At 37.2% G+C, this 21,859-nt stretch overlaps 2 protein-coding genes across 8 annotated transcripts in view; both read right to left on the reverse strand.

Moving 5' to 3' along the window:
• The window catches only part of lats1 (large tumor suppressor kinase 1), a 777,671-nt gene that overhangs the window by 555,228 nt on the left and 200,584 nt on the right, over positions 1-21,859 (reverse strand). The gene's annotated exons all lie outside the window — the stretch shown is intronic.
• The window catches only part of rngtt (RNA guanylyltransferase and 5'-phosphatase), a 176,688-nt gene that overhangs the window by 106,101 nt on the left and 48,728 nt on the right, over positions 1-21,859 (reverse strand). For all 7 annotated transcript variants that reach the window (XR_015517531.1, XR_015517530.1, XR_015517532.1 and 4 more), the window contains 2 exon segments: positions 16,711-16,846; positions 16,108-16,179 (listed from right to left, as the gene is read on the reverse strand). Coding sequence is in view for 1 of the 7 variants with exons in the window: in NM_212867.2 (NP_998032.1) it covers positions 16,108-16,179; positions 16,711-16,846 (208 nt within the window). In the remaining 6 variants the exon portion in view is untranslated.

Here is a 21,859-nt window from a genome sequence, read left to right on the forward strand (position 1 = left end):
GTAGACAGGTCTGAACCTGACCTAGAATTGACAAGAAGATTGAGTCTGAGCAAGACGTAGACAGGTCTGTATTTTACCCAGAACTGACCAGAAGAAGATTGAGTCTGAGCAAGACGTAGACAGGTTTGAACCTGACCTAGAATTGACAAGATTGAGTCTGAGCAAGACGTAAACAGGTCTGAACCTGACCTAGAATTGACCAGAAGAAGATTGAGTCTGAGAAAGACGTAGACAGGTCTGAACCTGACCTAGAATTGACCAGAAGAAGATTGAGTCTGAGCAAGACGTAGACAGGTCTGAACCTGACCTAGAATTGACCAGAAGAAGTTTGAGTCTGAGCAAGACGTAGACAGGTCTGAACCTGACCCAGAATTGACGAGAAGAAGATTGAGTCTGAGCAAGACGTAGACAGGTCTGAACCTGACCTAGAATTGACCAGAAGAAGATTGAGTCTGAGCAAGACGTAGACAGGTCTGAACCTGACCTAGAATTGACCAGAAGAAGTTTGAGTCTGAGCAAGACGTAGACAGGTCTGAACCTGACCTAGAATTGACAAGAAGAAGATTGAGTCTGAGAAAGACGTAGACAGGTCTGAACCTGACCCAGAATTGACGAGAAGAAGATTGAGTCTGAGCAAGACGTAGACAGGTCTGAACCTGACCTAGAATTGACCAGAAGAAGATTGAGTCTGAGCAAGACGTAGACAGGTCTGAACCTGACCTAGAATTGACAAGAAGATTGAGTCTGAGCAAGATGGAGACCTCTAGATGAACTAGTCTGACTCGAGACAGAGATCAAAACAGGTCTGAATCTGACCAAGACCTGACCAGAAGATGATTGAGTCTGAGCAAGATGGTTACCTGTTGATGAACAAGTCTGACTTGACACAGATCAAAACAGGTCTGAATCTGACCCAGAACTGACCAGAAGAAGGTTGAGTCAGAGCAAGATGGAGACCTGTAAATGAACAAGTCTAACTCGAGACAGAGATCAAAACAGATTAAAAGCTGACTCAGAACTGAGACCAGATAAATGTGATGTTGAGATAGACACAACAAGATAGGTCAAAAGAGGATGAGTCAAGACTGAGGTCAGTAGGTCAAGTGTGCTTCAAGACAGGGTCACATTCTGGTCAAGTCCGAGACCAGAAGAGGGTCAAGTTTATGTCAAACCTGAAACCGGGTTCAAAAATGACTGAAAACTGAAGCCAGGGACACACCAAACCAGCATGTAGAATCGCTGTCTGTCTGAAGAGAGCGCTCTGACTGGTTATTCAGCCACAAATCAGAGCATGAGACCAAAAACAGAAGTGACAAAGCAAGTAAACAATTAAAGCTGTAATTTTGCTATATTTGTCAAAAAATTGTGAAAGATATGGATTATTACATTATCAGACATAATTGCACAGCTTCCAACCTGTCTAGGGAGCCATTGCAGGTTCGTTGCCTTGCTCAAAGGAATCACCTCAGCTGTGGTGCCTACTTGTGCCAGGGCTCGAACCTGAGACCCAAAGTTGGATCAAACTGATGGATCCCAAGGCCAGCTCTCTAACCATTAGGTCACAGCGGTCCTTCACCTGTGATAATGGTACTAAATGACCAGAATGAGAAAACAGATGCTGCTCTCCGAGTGTGTGGAGAGACATCTCATCATTTCAGTCGGACGCAGTGGTGTAGTCCTTGCTATACGCGTGTATACTCAGTATGCCTACTTTTTTCCACAAGCTGTTTGGGTATTACCACTTCTGAGGATCAATAATTGCGTATACCCTCATATATATATATATATATATATATATATATATATATATATATATATATATATATATATATATATATATAAATAAACACATTTTCTTTGTTTTTCTTTGTTTACCCCAAAAGGATCTGATCCTGAAAATGAAAATCTTAAAATCGCCCCTGTAAAACAGTATTTCACATTTGTCTAAATTGTGCCGCTACAGTGATCCACACTATATATAAGTGCATATATATACACTTATAATGTATAACGACACAGTGTATAACACTAAAAAATAATGTGGCAAAGACGACTCAAAAATCGCATAACAATATGCGATTTGAAAGGGTAACTACTAGTATATTATAGCGATACCAGAAGACAGACTCATAATAGTTTGGTTTTAAAAAATATGATAGGATTAGACTATTAGCATCTTCCTTTAAAATTAAAACAAATTTGTTAAATTTTTTTTCTTTTTAAATGGATAGTTTTCCCAAAAAATGAAAATTGTCATCATTTACACAACCTTTCCTTGTTCCAAACCGGTTTGTCTTTTTTCCTTCTGTTAAACACAAAATACATTATTTTGTACAATATTATTTTAATATTATTTTATTTTAGACAATATTTTGAAGAAAGCTGGAAACCTGTAACCATTGACTTACATTGACATAGTATTTGTTTTTTCTTTCGTGGAAGTTAATAGTTATAGGTAACTGATGTTAAAAAATATATATTTTTTTTTCCAAAAATATACAAAAATTTGGAATATATATATATATATATATATATATATATATATATATATATATATATATATATAGAATCAAGGAAACATTGACTTTCGTCATTTTTCAGCCTACTTTCATTTAAATTTTGGGTCGGGTGTAATAGTACACCACCTTTTTTTTTAGGACTACACCACTGGTCGGACGCTGTCTGTTTGATGTGTTCATTGACAGCATTTTGGTACAAATAGAAGCAGAGGCAAGCCAGCAACACACACCGCTGGTTTCGCCTGTGCTAGCTTTTTGCCATCTGCTTGGTGTGTCCCATACCTTAAGGTGCTTTTTACACGGTATTCTTTGGTCTGAGCTTAGTGGTGTGATTGTTTCTGATGCCCTGCACACTGTCAGTGTGGTTTCATACTGGCTTCTATTGAACCCCGAAGCATTTGCATTCATCTTACATCATCGCAAACCTTCACACCGCATAACAGAAAACAGAGCACATGTCAATATATTGCAATATGTTGCATGGGTCGTCTGAGGAGAAAGTTGATGACGAATCTCTTCTGTGCTCTGATCTCCTCATTATGCACCGCACACTCACCCTCGCTCAGCCAAGCTAAATCATCAAACGGTCAATAAGTGTTTTGATGAGTTTATGACGGTGTATTTGGATAGTGCTCTCAAACTTGAGTAGCACGGTTGGAAAAAAAAAAACAGGAATCATCTTTGAATCTCTAGTTTCTTTGGAGGACTTTGAAAGCGTCATTCATGCTTTTATTTCAATGCGACTCAATTACTGTAATTAATCAAGCATCAACTTCATATGGTGTGAAAGACGCTGCTTCATACAAGTGTGCATAAAGAAGACCCCAGTGTTAATATCTTCGCATATCTTTCTGATTTACTTTCCATCCCTAATTTTGGAAGGTCTCTTGGGTCATCAAAGCAGTGACTGCTAAACTGCAGCCTCGAGGTAACCGAGCTATTGCTGCTCTGAATCTCTGGAGAAGCCTTCAGGACTGCCTCTGCTTGAGCTTTCTCTTTAATTGCAGTTTATTGTGCTACAGAATGTCAGATATTCTATATACTCCTCATTACACATCTATTTGTCGATATCTGTATGATGGTACAGCATCTTTGTCAACAATTGTCATTTTTTTTAGTGCTATAAACAGTTTGGATGAGTTTAAGACCAGAGGGAGGATGACTTACAAGACAGTCTAGTGAGTTCTAAATGCATGCCTTCAATTTGAAATCAATTGAGTTTCTGTGAGCGTAGTTCAAGGAAACGACATCAAGGGAACAAGGAAAATATTGCTAATTAATCTTGACAGCTCAGGCCTGTGATTCAAATCAGCTTAATTTTTTTAGACAGCTTTTTCTATCTAAAGAGCACTGTTAGGTTAAACAGACGTGCACAAAATTGTGCCACTGAGGAAAGAAAGTCTAGAGTGGTCAATGAAACATCATTATGAACTAAAAATGACTGAAAATAAACTAACAAGTTCCAGATATCACTTTCCAATTGTGCTTCAACAGAAGCATTTAAAAAAGGCAAACTAATGAAACTGAAATTGAAGGGTGCCAACAATTTTGTCCATGTCACTGGGGTGGTACAAACGTACAAATTTGTGGCTAAAAGGTCCATATGAATACCTCAAGGTTGCACATTAATACCTAAAAACTACAAAAGTGTTCCTCTTAAAATTTGTAGGTACTAATATGCACTTGAGGTACCAATATGAGCCTTCAATTACAAATGTAGACCTTTTAAAAAGGTACCACCTCAGTGACAGCTCGCGTACCTTTATATCTGAGAGTGTAGGTAGGACTGTTATGATCATCATTTCCCACTTTAAAATTCTGTATATTTATTTAACCAGTTAAACTCTGCTGCTATTTGGGGATTTCCGCCTGGATTTTGTCTACCAAAATTTAAAAGCTTCCCAAATCCACATGCAGAGGTGTAAATGCAAAAATTTGGTTTAATTTTAAAGAAAACCCTTTGAATTTTCATAAAACATTATTGAAAGTGTTTAAAATATCTGTATATGTCGTCTGTGTTATAATAAACACCTAAAAAAAGAGGCGCTTTTTGTATTTTTTTTATAAACTCAAATTTAAAAGTGTACCTTTTAGGTTCTGTGTGGTCTAGCGTGCTGTAATTAATTTTATTGGTTCCTGCACATGTCTGTAATCATAGGAAAAAAGAAAAATATCTCCACCATAATCTATGCAAAAGTTATTGCTATCCAACTGATGAGAGGTGCTGTACAAGACACAGGGAGCGATCATTGTGTTCATATTTCACTATTCTTCTGTTTGATCAAACATAATTCACTGTGTTTGGAGCACGTCAGACATATAAAAGGATTACTTATGCACATCAGCTCAAAAACAGAGCAGAATGGTCCTAAAGCGCACAGCATAAGGTAAGAGATGACAGCTGTCTGTGCTATCTGGGGCTGCTTATTGATCATTAATGTATTGTTTTCACTTCTGCACCATGCAAACACCACAATTCAATGATATGTGAATATAATTCAGTAAAAAGAAAGCTAGAACTGTATGAGCACCGGCAAGAGCTTTCATTTGCTCTATAACTTGTACATGTGTCATATAAAAAATATGAAAATGAACCAATGTTCAATACCTAGCTCGGGTATCCAAAATACTGTGTGTTTAAGTGTAAATAACTTTTATACAGTGGAATAAAAACCAAAGTGATGCATATGTGCATAAAATATAGATTCTACACTTTCAAACGACACCACTTACGGGGGTCAGGTGCAACGCTAGCCCTTTAAATCTGAAAGCGAAAGTCGATGACGTCACAGACCCGATACCGGGTTCGCAGAGTTTAAGTGGTTAAAATCCTAAAAGGTAGCAAATTCTTTTTTGTTATACACCAGTTTCAGTAACTGAAGTGGCATAATGCTTTCTCAAGACTTCATTAGGCGCAGATGATCATGTGTAGTACATGTACGCCAGAGCTGAACAAATAAATCAAGTAAAGCAGCCTGACAGCGCTCTGTGCTGCCGAGTCAGTGTGTGTCCGGCAGGTGCAAGCTTTCCTAAAATCAGCAGTGTACCAGCGGAGATTAGTGATGTCATCAATATCACGCTATATGCTGGCATCCGCTACCCTCTCTGTAATGACGACACCAGCAACAGCAATCAGAGATATTTTACAAGCTTCATTCATATTTGTTATTTCACAATCTACCCTGGAGAAACAGTATTTGTTTGTATCAGGCCAAAAAAAAACACAACCTATTAATCAAAGTGACTAACTTGCACGGTCCCACTTTATATTAAGTGGCCTTAACGAATTGTCCCACTTGTTCGTTAATATTTTATTTTAATTAATTTGTTTTTGTAAAACAGAAAATATTTGTCTCTGTTGAAATATCTGCTCTAGTTCAAATCTAAAACCCCTCTGACTGAAAGAGAACCAAAGAAAGAAAACAAATCAATTCTGCTCCTCAAAACAAAAACAATCTTTCATCATGAAAAGAAAACAGTTTTCTCAGATCCAATATTTCAATTTATCACCTCAAGTTTACAACCACTGTGAAATTAATAAGCAAACAGGAAATAAACCACTATTCATATTTACAATATCATGTTAAAATAAGACCAAGGCCTATTTCAAACCAACTCTGTTCCTCAAAAACAAAATCCTCCTTTTGTGCTGCGTAACCGTCCTCGACCGTGCTAATATTAAGCAGCGTGGCGGCGAATTAGCATATTTTAATGACTCCTTAAGGGTGAGATAATACAATGTTATCTAAAGAGACGGCAGTAATGCCTGCTCGGATGTTTCACCATCACAGAGAAATGTTGGATTATAAATGCATAATAATCACTTCCACCATCACTAATGCCTAGCTGTGTTTTTGATCAATTAAATAAGCGACTCAAATACGTCAGAAGAGCTTTTCCTATCAATTTTTGCTGACCATTATTAAGTTTCACCTGTTCAATGTAATTTATAGAGCGTTGTAAAAGATGCAAACTGCTAGGTTCTATAAAACTCTTTCATGTTTTCCCAACACAAACCCATTACTTTAAGGCCCCGTTTACACTAGTGCGCTTTAGTTTTAAAACGGCGTTGTAGATCAAAAACGATCCGCGTCCACACTAGCGTTTCACCTAGCGTTTCTGAACATATCTCCGTCCATACTACGCCACCAAAAACATATATCACGTGACCATTGGTGCACTCTGGGCATGCGCGCTCTAGTATAAACAGGAAGCATGTGTCTCACTCGGCATTTGGTTATTGTTAGTCAGCAAACACCTGTTGAACGATGAGCGATGGCAAAGAAAGCAAGAGAGGTATTTTTGTGGACAGACGACGAGGTCGAGTTACTAAACGTAACAAATGAATAACTGCACAATGGCGCCTGAAACAGACAATAGTGCAAACAACTCTCCCATTTCTGTGTCCATGTTGTTGTGTACAGTGAAGGCTGGTCTGCTGTCTTCCGGTAGAGTTAAAGCCATGTGTTATAGTCATGTGATAGGGACTTGACCAATAAGGGAAGGTTACGCAATGACACAAAAGCCCCAATCAGGCAGCGAATCTCAGCAGCCCCGCCTCCGTTTTCAGATTTCTCAGTTTTCCCTCATCCACACTGAGACGGAGCAGCAGCGCTTCAGAATGAAAATGGCCTCTCCAGTGTTTCCAAAACGCTCCGTTTTCGGCGCTCAAAAACTCCGGAGTAGTGTGGACAGATGGCGTAACCGTAGCAAAACTTATGCATTTTCAAACTAAAATGCATTAGTGTGAACGGGGCCTAAATGTTTAACAAATTTAAGTAAATTAAACATAAAACAAGTCATTTATCCCCCAAAACACTGAAGAATTGTGTTTGTTCACCTCATTTTAAGTAAGTAGCTTGAAATAGCAGCAAAGATCTTTTATTTGAGTGCAGATTGACAGCCAATCACAGCATCTCCTCCTCTCTTCTTACTTGTGTACTACATTTTAAAGCTCCGCCCTAATATTCAAATCAGTTACAGGAGCTGAGTGAGAACACAGCGAGTTCAAGAAAATAAAGCATGGACCAAGTCGGAGCACTCACTCTGGTCTCCCGGGCTAAATTCCAAATTGAACCAACACAATGCATTACAATTGGCTTAAGATTGACAAGCAAAATTCAGGAAAACCTGCAGAACCTGGGAAAAAAAGAAACAGAAAGGAAAGCGAGATGCTGCTTCCCTCTCGAGCCGTTGGAAAGTGACTGCTTTAACACTATTTGATCTCTCAGATTTGTTTTGTTTTTGCAGTGTCAATTATCTACTGATTTGAATTTCGCTCAGGCGCCGCCGCTGCTGCTTTCTCCCTCAGAAAAAACAGGCCAGCTCAGACGTCGGCGTAATTACCCTGCTTAACTTTCGAAACAGACTTTGCGTAGCATGATCGAGATGCCTTAAAATGACATCTAGGGAGTGAGCCAGCTAGAAATAAAACTGCTAAAAAAGTTACATTAAAACAGTAAATTAACAGCAAGTTTCCTACAAATATACAGCAAATAACCGTAAATGCAATTTCCCAGAATTCCCTGCATGACACTTCACTATTCATGCTTATTTGTTGACATTATTATGGCTCTTTTCAGTTTTATTTCTCATTAGTGATGTATGTTAGAGTTTACTGTTGCATCTAAAGCTGATAAATAATGTTTATCTGCTTGTTAAGTGACGTGTTGGTGACGTATGTAATACTGTTTCCGGCTCCAAGCCGCCATTTATTTGAGTTGAGAAATCATTCGTTTATGATCACTTTTTACTCATATCACACATTAAAGTTAAATTTACATTAAGTCATAGTGTACACAACAATCTCTGGGCTTTCTGCATAACAAATACTAACATTTTTACAATTTAATAAAAAAATGAATCACTTTCTAACCATAGGATATTAGGCATGTATATATATATATTGCGATCGTGATTTTCGAAACTATTAAATCGCTTTGTAAACGTTTATTATTACCATTTCATGAGTCTCCCCATTCAGTTGAATAGAGCACTTGGACCCGAAAGCCGCTTCGCCTGACGTCACACTTAACAAGCGGATTGCATTACTTTGGTGTCACGTGTGTGTTACTGTGATGGTGTTTAGGAGCTGTGTGAATGTCACTTAACTCATATATATATTAGTGTGTTTCTATACTTGTGGGTAAGGTTGTTTGTGGTGAGCATTAGTATGACGTTCTCATCACCATATGCTTATGACTGTGTTTTTGTCTGTGTAATAAAGCTTTGTTGCGTTCGGGCTGCACGATTATGGCTAAAATGAGAATGCTAAAATTTTTCTTGCTTAAAATCAAGATCAGGATTTTCTCCTGATTCTGTAGACGTAAAATAAATGTTAATATGAGTCGGCTATTATTATTGTTAATTATCAAACATATGATTAAATAAACATCAATAATAATATCAGGCCTGTGTGTAGGTCTGCTGTTGGTTAAAATGCTCTATTGTGTATAGACTTAGACTTAAACAGACTTTAAATTTGTCCTGGTGATTAATGCACAGTGAATTGATGCATCAGAATATAGCTATTGATAATTATGAAGTTGAATTATTATGTTTGAGACGTGTGCTTGCAATTATTAGACCATTGTATTTCACTGGTAAAATGAGACATTTGTCATTATCAGATTCCCTCTTGCACTATATAGGCTAGAGTAGTTATACTGACCCAATCAAAAATTATTTTCATGAACACTTTGTGTTTGCTATTATAGAAAAAACAAATCAAACACTTGTCTGTTTTATGATTATAAGCGATCCAACGACTGTGGATCACTAATGAACTACAAATCCACCATCACATGGACTACATACACTGTCATGCACCACTCACTCACACACCGGTTCCTGTTAGTCTGTGATCACAAACAGCTTTGGATCATCATTGATGACTAGGACTATATATATATATATATATATATATATATATATATATATATATATATATATATATATATATATATATATATATATACACACAGTTGAAGTCAAAAATATTCAAGATCACTTACATGATGTTTTTGTTTTCACTTTTACTTTAAGTTGATCTCTTTCTTTTGTGTGTTGTAGTGCTGTATTTTTCCCACAGTAATCTGCTAGTGTTTGCTTTGCTTTGGCTTTGTCAGGGTTATTTACTGTGATCACCAGATTGCATAAGAGAAAATCTCTGTAGACTGATGGCATTTGATGCTGTTCAGCATTATAATCTTGAAATGTGAGCAAAATCAGCTTTTCCGTCAGACATTACGCTAGAGACTCATTCAAACACTAGCTCTAAAGTGACGCTGATGTTCTGACGTAAACTGCAGATGTGAATGAATGGCGGAGGAAAGTAGTTCCTCAATAAAAAGGTTTTATGTGACTCTTCATGTTTGATTTTTTTTACATACACAATTATAATTACCCCTTTGAATTATTTTTTCTTTTTAAAATATTTCCCATTTCCCAGATGTTTAACAGAGCAAAAATAAATAAATAAATCACAGCATGTCTGATAATATTTTTTCTTCTGGAGAAAGTCTTATTCGATATATTTCGGCTTGAATAAAAGCAGTTTGTATTTTTTTTTAAAAACCATTTAAGGTCAATATTATTAGCCCCTTTAAGCTAATTTTTTTTCTCGATAGTCTACAGAACAAACCATTGTTATACATTAACTTGCCTAATTACCCTAACCTGCCTAGTTACCCTAATTACCCTAGTGAAGCCTTTAAATGTCACTTTAAGCTTTATAGAAGTGTCTTGAAGAATATCTAGTCTAATATTATTTACTGTCATCATGACAAAGAGAAAATAAATCAGTTATTAGAGATGAGTTATTAACACTATTATGATTAGAAATGTGTTGAAGAAATCTGCTATGTATATTCTAGCAATCACAGCTGCTGTTTTTAACCATAAAGGTTCAGGAAGAAATATACAAGCCAGTTTTGTTAATGTGCCTCTATTAACAAACGTGTGTATTTTATTATGAGACTATCCAGAAGGTGTGTGAGAACAAACGGGAAATCAAAAGAAACAGCAGAGCGAGACGGAAGTATAATTTGAGAAACACTGATTCATGAAAAGCAGTGGAAAGGTACCGCCTGCCAAACTCAACAGGGCAAACACAACAGAGACAGACCAACTACAGGCCAGAACCCAGCAGGGGGATTCATCAGACCTGCAGGAGTCTTGGCTGAGGAAAGAGTAAAGCCACCATCCTTTATTTTCAGACCATATGCCACGCAGGTCTATGAAGAGGAGCTTAACTCTTCACGAGCCTTTAAATGCCAATGAAATCTCTTCATATGAGCTGTGCTTGAAAATAGCAGAGCTGCCAGTGTTCTGACGGGTCATGAAAACACTACAAAACATACATTTACATTTAGTTTAGGTTTTTACTTTAAGTTAAGTTGTTTGTCTTTTTACCAAAATGTCATTTACACTGAATGTAATTAAATTAATTAAATGTTTAAAATTAATTACATTTTTTAAAATAAAATTTCATTTCCTTTACTAAATTAAAAAGAGATAGTTAGACCAAAAATGAAAATTGTGTCATCATTTATACAAAGGATGTTATATTGAAGAAAGCTAAAAACCTGTAAGCATTGACTTCTATAGTTTTTCCTACGGTGGAAGTCAGTGGTTATGGGTTTTCAGCTTTTTCAATTGATCTTATTAAATGCATTTTACTTCAAATAAAGTTGATATCGTGGCGAAGCAGTGGCGCAGTAGGTAGTGCTTTTGCCTCACAGCAAGTAGGTCGCTGAGTTGGGAGGTTCGAGCCTCGGCTCAATTGGCTTTTTTTGTGTGGAGTTTGCATGTTCTCCCTGCCTTCGCGTGGGTTTCCTCCGGGTCCTCCGGTTTCCCCCACAGTCCAAACACATGCAGTACAGGTGAATTGGGTAAGCTAAATTGTCTGTAGTGTATGAGTGTGTGTGTGTGAATCTGTGTGTGTGGATGTTTTCAAGAGATGGGTTGCGGCTGGAAGGGCATCTGCTGTGTAAAAACTTGCTGGATAAGTTGGCGGTTCATTCTGCTGTGGCGACCCCAGTTTAATAAAGGGACAAAGCCGACAAGAAAATGAATGAATGAATAAAGTTGATATTTTATAATTGTAATAGTATAATACTTTAATGCTTGCTTGGAAAAGTAAGATGTGCCAGATTTGAACACAGTATTAATGCATTTTATCAGTGAGAGATGTTAACAAAGCTGCAAAAATATATACATTAAAGTGAATTGACCACATAAGTGTCATATAAGAAACATCCACATCTTAAATGAAAAACTTCAGAGCTTGAAAAGAAGAGATTGGCCAGTTTTGATGGACACTGCATGCGTATGAATAATAATTTTATAGACAAATATGCATCCTGGATTTTTGACATTTGAGACTCTAAAATGTAATTTCTGTCTCTGCTGCATGTGAGGAGTGCGAGAATGTGGAGGGAAGGACGCCACTTCTGCTTTAATAACCTCCACAACACACTCCGACTGAGCACGAGCTGCATTACTAATGCAGACTGAAGAGGTAAACACCACACACTCAAGAGTCTCCCGCTTGAAAACTCCAGCAGCGCTCAACAAAACTACATGTAATAAGACACATTTCTTCATTAGTCTTTAATGCGCTCGTATTTTAGCTACAAATGTAAATTTAAAGCACACAGGATATCAGTCTTCAGGAATGAATGAGTGGGGCGTCTATTTTTACACATGGCTAGCCTGTGGCATCCGTCTTAAGAATGGCAGATGAGAGCTGCATTTTGGAAAAATGTTTCGTTCGGTGTGGTAACCAAGCAAGACGAATCTATCTCAGATGAGCACTGTGATGGCCTGGATTTATTTGATGTAAGCTAGAAAAAAAATGATGCAAGAAAATCCTGAAATATAATCATTCAAGATAAGCGGGAATTAAAACCTCACTGGGAAAACAAACCCGACTTTAGCATTTATTGACATCAAGAAAACAAATCGATAGCACTATTTTCTGTCCTAATAGTCAATCCTGGAGTTTACTGTGAAATATTTAACACCGCAAAGAAGGCATGTCACTATTGAAGCTCTGTCTGAAAGGCACCCTTAATCAACTAGATTATGAGCGTGGTTGGTATTTTCAAATCAAATGTGTATATTCCATACAAAGCAAGAAGCTGATTGGCCAGTTCTTGTCATGTGTGCTCGTGGTAATCTTTCAACTAGATGCGCCTGGAAAGCAGGTCACGCTGCTCACGCGCCGATCCTAATATGTGTGGCATAGTAAATAATTATTTTCTATTTCTTACAGCATTCTAGTACCTGATTTGTTTGTCGTGTGATCAATGGCTAGTTGTAAACGAGTTTGGAAGCAACTCGTAACATTTTAATGATATTTTGGCAAATTCAATGAAGTTAAAGGAAAAAATTATTTGTTTATCTCACTGAACCAGACTCAAAGGTCAGAGTCTGTAAAATGAGCAATACCTCATGGATAGGCCCAGATGGAATCTGCGAACATTTTTTGATATTTTTGCACAGATGTTTGGTAAAAATCTGGGGATTTATGCAAAATTATTGTAACTAAAACCTTAATATATGAAATAAAAAGTAACCTCTTTTTAACTTAAGTATTTTTTTGTTTACAATGCAAATCCAATTAGATCCACTTTATAATAATATATATATAATATATATATAGGCGACGCGGTGGCGCAGTAGGTAGTGCCGTCACCTCACAGCAAGAAGGTCGCTGGATCGACCCTTGGCTCAGTTGGTGTTTCTGTGTGGAGTTCACATGTTCTCCCCGCCATCGCATGGGTTTCCTCCGGGTGCTCCGGTTTCCCCCACAGTCCAAAGACATGCGGTACAGGTGAATTGGGTAGGCTAAATTGTCCATAGTGTATGAGTGTGTGTGTGTGTGAATGTGTGTGTAGATGTTTCCCAGAGATGGGTTGCGGCTGGAAGGGCATCCACTGTGTAAAAACTTTCTGGATAAGTTGGCGGTTTATTCCGCTGTGGCGACCCCGGATTAATAAAGGGACTAAGCCAACAAAAAAATGAATGAATGAATGAATATTTATATATATATATATATATATATATATATATATATATATATATATATATATATATTCACTTTAACGAGAGAAAATATGACTTTACAAACTGTATTGTGAATACATTTTATTAACATTTTCATATTAGTCAATATTATTACTGAAATTAATTTTAAAAACTGAATAAATATACATTTACTCACATTTACACAGGTAAATAAATAGAATCAATGATGGGCTAAAAACCTGGGGAAATCTGCAAAATTCTGTGCACGCAGATTCCGTGTGGGCCTACTCATGGGCCAGTTTGTGACCTATATAACTTATTTCCTTCTGTTCACAAACACAAATAGACATTAAGAAGAATATTTGTGCAGCTTTACTTGAATGGTGAATTTGACCGACTTTAGAAAGCACAAAATAACGTGCTATATATCAGGAACAGCTGAAGTTAGAATGATTCGCCCTTCTGTGAAACTTTTTCATACTTCAAATATTTCCTAAATGATGTTAAACAGATTCAGGAATTTTTCACAATATTTCCTCTAATATTTTTTCTTATTATTTGTTTTATTTCGGCTAGGATAAAAGCAGCTTTAAACTGTTTAAAACCCATCTTACGGTCAATATTATAAGCACCCTTAAGCAATATTGGTTTCTGATTGCCTCCACAACAAACCACTGTTAAACGATGACTTGCCTAATTACCTTAACTTTACCCTAATTACCCTAGAGAAGCCTTTAAATGTCACTTTAAGCTGAATACTAGTGTCTTGAAGAATATCTAGTCTAATTTGATGTGCTGTCATCATGACAAAGAGAAAATAAATCAGTTATTAGAGATGAATTATTAAAACTATTATGATTAGAAATTTGTTGAAAAAAATCTGCTCTCTGTTTAACAGAAATTGGGGAACAATATATACAGGGGGTGAATAATTCTGACTTCAACTGTGTTCTGTAGCCATGCAGTTATCATCCATCTAAGAGGAAAAATACAGGTTGAGATTATTAATCAATTCAGCCTGGCACCCTTTTTGAATCTGAGGCCGTGTTTCATGCTGGTATTACCATGCGTATCCAGTCATCCGAACACACAAGATGTCAGCTGAGATGCATTACCATTTCACCCTGGTGTAAAAATGTGCTGAAATGAGACACTTGTGACCACTCGTGTGTCTGGTTTCTGACAAGAGCTGCTCCTGACATTTCCTCACTTTCACAAGAGAGCTCAATGAAATGCACAGAGTCGGCTGAATGAACTGACAAGAATGATCCTATCTTTGACCAGATGAAACCAGAGACCAATATATGCCCAACATATGCCCACATTTTAAGCTGTCAGGTGTCTGAAACCCCTCCTATTGTGCCTAACAACAAATTCAGCAAGTCACCCGTCAGTAAATACGTTCACATCCATATACTTACTTCCACATTCAAGTGTATCTTCTAGCATGATATGCATGTTTTTGACTGTTTGGCGCCATCTTGTGAATGAATAATAATGCGCAGGTTAGTGTATGCTCCATTCAGCCATTTTTGGTTCTGTCTGCTTTGTGTTTTTGACTGTTTGTCTCCATCTAGTGTCTGAATAATGCGCAGGTTAGTGTATACTCCATCAGCTGTTTTAGTGTCTGTTGTGTTTTTGTCTGTTTGTCTCCATCTAGTGTCTGAATAATGTGCAGGTTAGTGTATACTCCATCAGCTGTTTTAGTGTCTGTTGTGTTTTTGTCTGATTGTCTCCATCTAGTGTCTGAATAATGTGCAGGTTAGTGTATACTCCATCAGCTGTTTTAGTGTCTGTTGTGTTTTTGTCTGTTTGTCTCCATCTAGTGTAAGAATAATGTGCAGGTTAGTGTATACTCCATCAGCTGTTTTAGTGTCTGTTGTGTTTTTGTCTGATTGTCTCCATCTAGTGTCTGAATAATGCGCAGGTTAGTGTATACTCCATCAGCTGTTTTAGTGTCTGTTGTGTTTTTGTCTGATTGTCTCCATCTAGTGTCTGAATAATGCGCAGGTTAGTGTATACTCCATCAGCTGTTTTAGTGTCTGTTGTGTTTTTGTCTGTTTGTCTCCATCTAGTGTAAGAATAATGCGCAGGTTAGTGTATACTCCATCAGCTGTTTTAGTGTCTGTTGTGTTTTTGTCTGTTTGTCTCCATCTAGTGTAAGAATAATGCGCAGGTTAGCGTATACTCCATCAGCTGTTTTAGTTTCTGTCAGTTTAATGTTTTTGACTGTTGGTCTCCATCTTGTGACTCCATCAGGTGTTTAATGAACCACTGTAATAAACCACTATTGTTCAGATATTTTGTGTGTAAGTTTTATGTTTTGTGGCAATTATCCATGTAATAAGCAGGATAAAGTACATCCAGTCGGTTGTTTTAGCAGAATGAACTCTTCAGTCTTATAGAAGAGTGCTCCGATTTGCATCGAGCTACTGATAAACCTGTCAGGATTTATTCTGTGATAACAACCTCCTGGATGTATTTTATCCCTAACATATCAGATGTGCATCACTAGACAGGAGTGTGAGGTTTTTTATTGTTGCTGAAAGGCACTCACGCTAAACTTGATGATGTCATAGATGAGATAGCGTGGGACAGGCTGGCCGTTCACCTTGTCGATAATCATCTCCTGCAACACAACAGAACCATAAGAAATCCAGATCCACTTCTCATAAATATAGTCATTCGAACAACTGTGTGATTAAAAAAAATAGTAATAATAATATATATATTTATTTTATTTTTGTTTTTTATTTTTTTTAAAAACACACGTATTGTGTCTCAATAAAAAGCAATAATAATATATTATATATCATTGACAATGTACAATTTTAAAAAGGAGGTTTGGCACCCAACACCACCTCTAACCCTAACCGTCATTGGGTGATGAGCAAATTGTACTAAATTGTACAAATTAGATCATACGAATTAGCCACTAAATCAAAGTTACGAATTGTCGTGAGATTGCGTTGGAAACCCACACATTTTATCCAGGACAACAACAATTTTCTGAATAACCTAATATTAATTAATATCTGAGGAAAGATGCATCAGCTTCAATACTTATTTTTTACCTTTGATCAGGTAAAATGCACCCTGCGGGCCTCCATCCATAATTCCTAACCCAAATAACAGGCTTTCATATGGACAAATAACTCACCCCATCCAAAAGTGTGTTGGAAAGGTGGATGCGCAGATCCTTCCGGAAGGGAAACTCCAGGTTTTCTATGTGGAAGACAGAGTTGTCTCTGTCGATCATGTAAACTTCATTTCTTCCATCTATCAACATCATGTACCTGTAAAAACACAAGACACAGAGTGAGGATGGCTGACCTCAGACCTGCGCCACTGTGTGTAAACGCAGCATCTTCGCTGCCTGCACGACCACAATTATCAAAACAGCAAAAATCTAGGTTGTTAGGAGTTGCGAAGGGAGTGGGAAAATATAGAAACTTCTTTTTTTGTGAGAAATAGGTTAGCTTAACAGTTCCCCTAGACTTTTAGCATTTTGAAATCCATTCAGCCCATCTCTGGTTCTGGCGGGAGCACTTTTAGCTTAGCTTAGCATAGATCATTAGATCGGATTAGACCGTTAGCATCTCACTCAGAAAGTAAAAAAAAAAAGAGTTTCTATTATTTTCCTATTTAAATCTCCACTCTTTTGTCGCTACATCATGTACTAATACCATTGGAAAATTGAAAAGTTGCTGTTTTCTGATATGGTTATAGGAACTAAACTCCAATTCTGGTGTAACCAAAGAACTTTGCTCCCGTACCATGGCTGAAGCAGCGCAATTAAATTACGCAACACCTGAAATTAATCCCAAGCTTGATAACTATACAACAGTGCTGCAAATTATCACTGTACCAACAAACGTCCTTGAATATTACACAAGAATGAGAGTTTAGTTCCTATAACCACATCAGCCTGGAAAAAAAAAAAAAACATTTAAATTTCTGTCAGTCTTTTTGCAGAATGTAACTACAAATAAGTCGAGTTTTAACTAGGAAAATGATCAAAACTTTTTTTTTTAATGAGATGCTAATGGTCTAATCTGATTCAATTAGTTATGCTAAGCTATGCTAAAAGTGGTGGACCCCCACACGATTCAGAATGAAAACCAGCAAATGACCAAAACACTGATGACCTTTTGGTGACCCTAGCATAAACCCAACAACAGCAACAGCAAAGAATCATTTCTCATTAATGAACAGGATTTAGCAGGTAACAATGGAGCAGCAGCTTGAAGAACAGGACATCAACAACCCTGGACAGATTTAGCAGCTCTTCTCTGTTTACTGCTGCAGAAAAACAGAAGAATCGCTGATTGAGAGCATACGTCCCGGCGGCACTGGCACTGCAGGAATTGATGAGCTGCAATGATTAACCATAATGCCTTGTTTCATGTGGTTCACTTCCATCATGAAATAAAGTTAAACACTTTTCATAATGGGTTGAATTAAAGCAAGGGAAAGAGAGCCAGGTGAGGTGAAATGTAAGAATCACTGCAGGGGTGTTCACTTCAGATATGTTTCAAGCACGGAAGATAACGTTAAGATGATCATCTCCAGAACTTGACATGAAAAGAGGCTCGGCGATAGCAGACGGATCAAACTAGAAGGGCTTAAGTTTGGGGAAATAATCTGAGGCAGGATGTAAAATAGCTTTATAACAGTCCTGAGAAACTGAATGTATAAAATATCCATGAACATCAGCATCACGGGAGGTGTTGGTATTGAAAAAGACTGCATCAAAGAAATACAGGAGGCTCTTGAACATATATTTGAAAAAGATATACCTCTAGAAAGTAAATTGTTATATTTTGGCTGTGTGGATCCAGATATGGTAACGGCAGACAATAAATACCTTAAGCGTGCTCTCATGGCTGCCAGCAAAAAAGCAATCACACGCAAATGGCTACAGAAAGAGCGACCAACCGTTAGTAATTGGATAGACGCAACTATTGAGATCTATACAATGGGAAAAAAAAATCACCTTTGTTGTCAATTTAAAGAAAGATATATTCCTGAGAAAATGGAGGAAATGGGTTGAATATATTTTAGTTAGAAGACCTGACTTTACTGCTGTAAATGAATAGAAGATGATGCTCTGATAGATAAATATATGCTAATGCATGTACATGTATATGGTTACACTTAATCATATCATAATGTGTCCCAGGCCCGGATTGGCTAATCGGGAGGACCGGGAGAATTCCCGGTGGGCCGGTCTGTTTTTTGGCCGCAAGGGCCGGTGTCCCTAGTTCCAGAATCTGTTGCTCTCAGCAGTCACACTTTTTAAAAATAATTTATTTATTTACTTGACCACAGCCTTCTTCTTCATTATTTTACCGCAGCTCTGCTCTTTTTATCTATTTTCTCGTAGCCTCGTGAGCAGGATGCAGCCTGCAGGTTAATGATGATATAACTAGATAAGTCACCATTCACCGTACAGCTGTTGTGGTACAGTGGTTAGTACGATTAGATAATGACACGGCCAACCTGGGTTCGGTCCTTGTCTGAGTAACAAATTTTTTTTTTTCATTTTTATTGTTAAGACATAATACTGTAAGGGTTGTTGAACATATGAAGTTCTAAAAGAGCTGTTTTCTCAAAAAAAGGCGTGATAGTGTAATTAGAAACTGAATTGGAAATAACCTTATTTTAATATAGTCAGTGGTGAACTGAGGTGGGCCGGTCTGAGGCTTGAAACTCCAGGGCTGAAAAGGAGTCCCACTCCGGCCCTGATGTGTCCCCATGTGTATAATGAAGACGGCCACTTGAGATTACTCTTGAAGGAACTATATTATGACATGTGTTCTAACCCTGGATGTAAATAGTGTTTTAACTTTCATTTATTTTTGATTATTGTATTTTTATTTTATCTTTTTCCTATTATTATTATTTTTTTTCTTCTCTCTTTATGCTGTTTTTCACTTGATAATTTACAAAATTTGAGTACTACTGTGTAGTAAATACACCTGACAATAATGCACATAATTTTTATACCACCTAAGTTCACATACTGAGATACCAATGTACCTTGAAATGCTGTATGACTGTACTCAATTGTATGTTCAAAATAAACAAAGTTACAAAAAAAGAAAAAGACTGCATCATCAAACCTGAAGATGCTCTGATCCAATGCTGAGATCATATATGTGAAGGATAATCAACGGCTTGCCGTGCGTTAAAGGAGTTTAACGCAAGACGTGGAAGCCTCCGCAAAGTGCATTAGAATCCTTTAAGGCACGGAAAGCTGTTGATTATCACTTATTCCATGGTCATTTGCCAAGGTAGGCGTAAGTTGAAATAAGTTTTGCTTTCTGCAAGGCAATATTCGTACAGATTTTTGTCAGTTTTTACATGTTAGATTTTCTAGTCCCTCCACTGAATCAGCTGTGACAGGCTGACAAAGGGGGAGGGAGGGAGAGAGAGAAAGAGAGAGGGCATGTGCGTGCTGTTTATACCTGTTAATATTAAGATGCGATTTCATCAATCCAATCACAGGTGGACATATAAGACATTCCCAGTCGTATCTGGAGTGTGTTTCATGTCCCACATGTTTCTATTGTCTACTTTCTACCAGTTCTCTGATGAGGGAGGATTTGTATATTAGCTTTCTCTTAACATTACCTTTAATGCTGCGAAAGCTGGGCTACCTATAGCAAAATGTACATTTCATAATCAACATATAAATCTTATTAAAGTACCATATCAATTAAATACGCTTTAGGAATATGTTACGCATTGGCTAATGAAATTAAAGATAATTTATTTCCTATCAACTTTAAGCCTTCACACTTTCATTTTAACATGCTGTTTTTATATAAATCCCTTTAACAAGTCTTTTGGAACATCTAAAGTAAATAAATCGTGTTATTATGCCTCTTTCCAATCAAAGTGTTAGGCTAGGCTAACTGATCTTGTGGAACTGATCGTTACAAAATGATTGCTGCTTTAAGTAGAATTACATTACGAATATTTAAACACTTTAATCTATACACATGAAATAAAACATTCACAAAGCTGTATCTTATGAAATGCCAGTTCAAAGGCACACAAGATGCATTAAGGAGAAAGTAGTCAGAGCCCATTTTAGAAATCTTTGCTGTAAAATATGTAAGTTAGGGAAATTTAGCAAAAGAAAACATTTGGGGACAGGTAAGAAAACATTCTGCTTTATTTACTTCAGCCAAACACGCTGGATCAGTGTAATATTACCGTACATTACTTATGGTCATGAATTATGAAACTTATCTCTGCGATCTGCCAAAAAACAAATTAAAAAAATAAAAAATTCTGCTCATTTAAAATAAGTAGTTTGAACAAAAATCACAAGTGAATTTTAGCATAAATTCAATGAAACTGCCCACTGCCGACAGCATAGAAATGAAGCACTGCTCATTCAGACGTCACCCTCAAACCAAGAAACTTTCTGTTGGCATTTAACTCACATGACTGCAAGTAAATCTGTGTAAAATAATGAATAATCACTCATCAAACTGATTTCTAATTATTGTTTTACAAATAAAACAACGCGGCCTAATAATAGCCTACAGAAGTCTGATGAGTCTGTATACTTGAGCGAGGTACATTAGCAGGTGTACGGCTCATTCTGCAATGCGTTAAATTCAATCTGTCTGGCAAACTAATTAACACTTAGTCCCCACTTCACAGATCATTTGGCAAATCAGCAGGCTATAATTCAGAGGGCAACGGTCTCAAATATTAAATATAGCATTTAAGTGTATAGTAAGCTAGCCTACGTTGTCTACACTTACTAGTAATTGGTGCTGCAGCAGTGCACACACACATAGTGCATATGAAGACACTTCATTAAAGAGACAGCTCACCCAAAAATAAAAATTCTGTCATCATTTACTCATCCCCCACCTACTGTGAACACAAAATATGATACCTGTGACTTCCATAGTATTTGTTTTCCCCATTCCCACTTTATTTTGAGGTTCAATTCTTGCTATTAATCAACCATTGACCATGACTTTTGCCTAATTTGCTGCTAATTAATAGTTATGAACATAGTAGTTAGGCTTATGTATTGGTCTATAGTATATGTTTTGCAGAGTGGATCCATTTCCAGCTGCAACCCAGTACTGGGAAACACCCATACACGCTTATTTATACACACACACACTCATACACTACGGACAATTTAGTTGATCAATTCCCCAATAGCGAATGTGTTCAGACTGTGGGGGAAACCGGAGCACCCAGAGGAAACCCACGCCAACATGGGGAGAACATGCAAACTCCACACAGAAACGCCAACTGACCCAGCCGGGACT

The sequence above is a fragment of the Danio rerio genome, chromosome 20, assembly GCF_052040795.2.
Source record: "Danio rerio strain M-AB ecotype USA chromosome 20, GRCz13ab, whole genome shotgun sequence".
NCBI classification, from domain to species: Eukaryota; Metazoa; Chordata; class Actinopteri; order Cypriniformes; family Danionidae; genus Danio; species Danio rerio.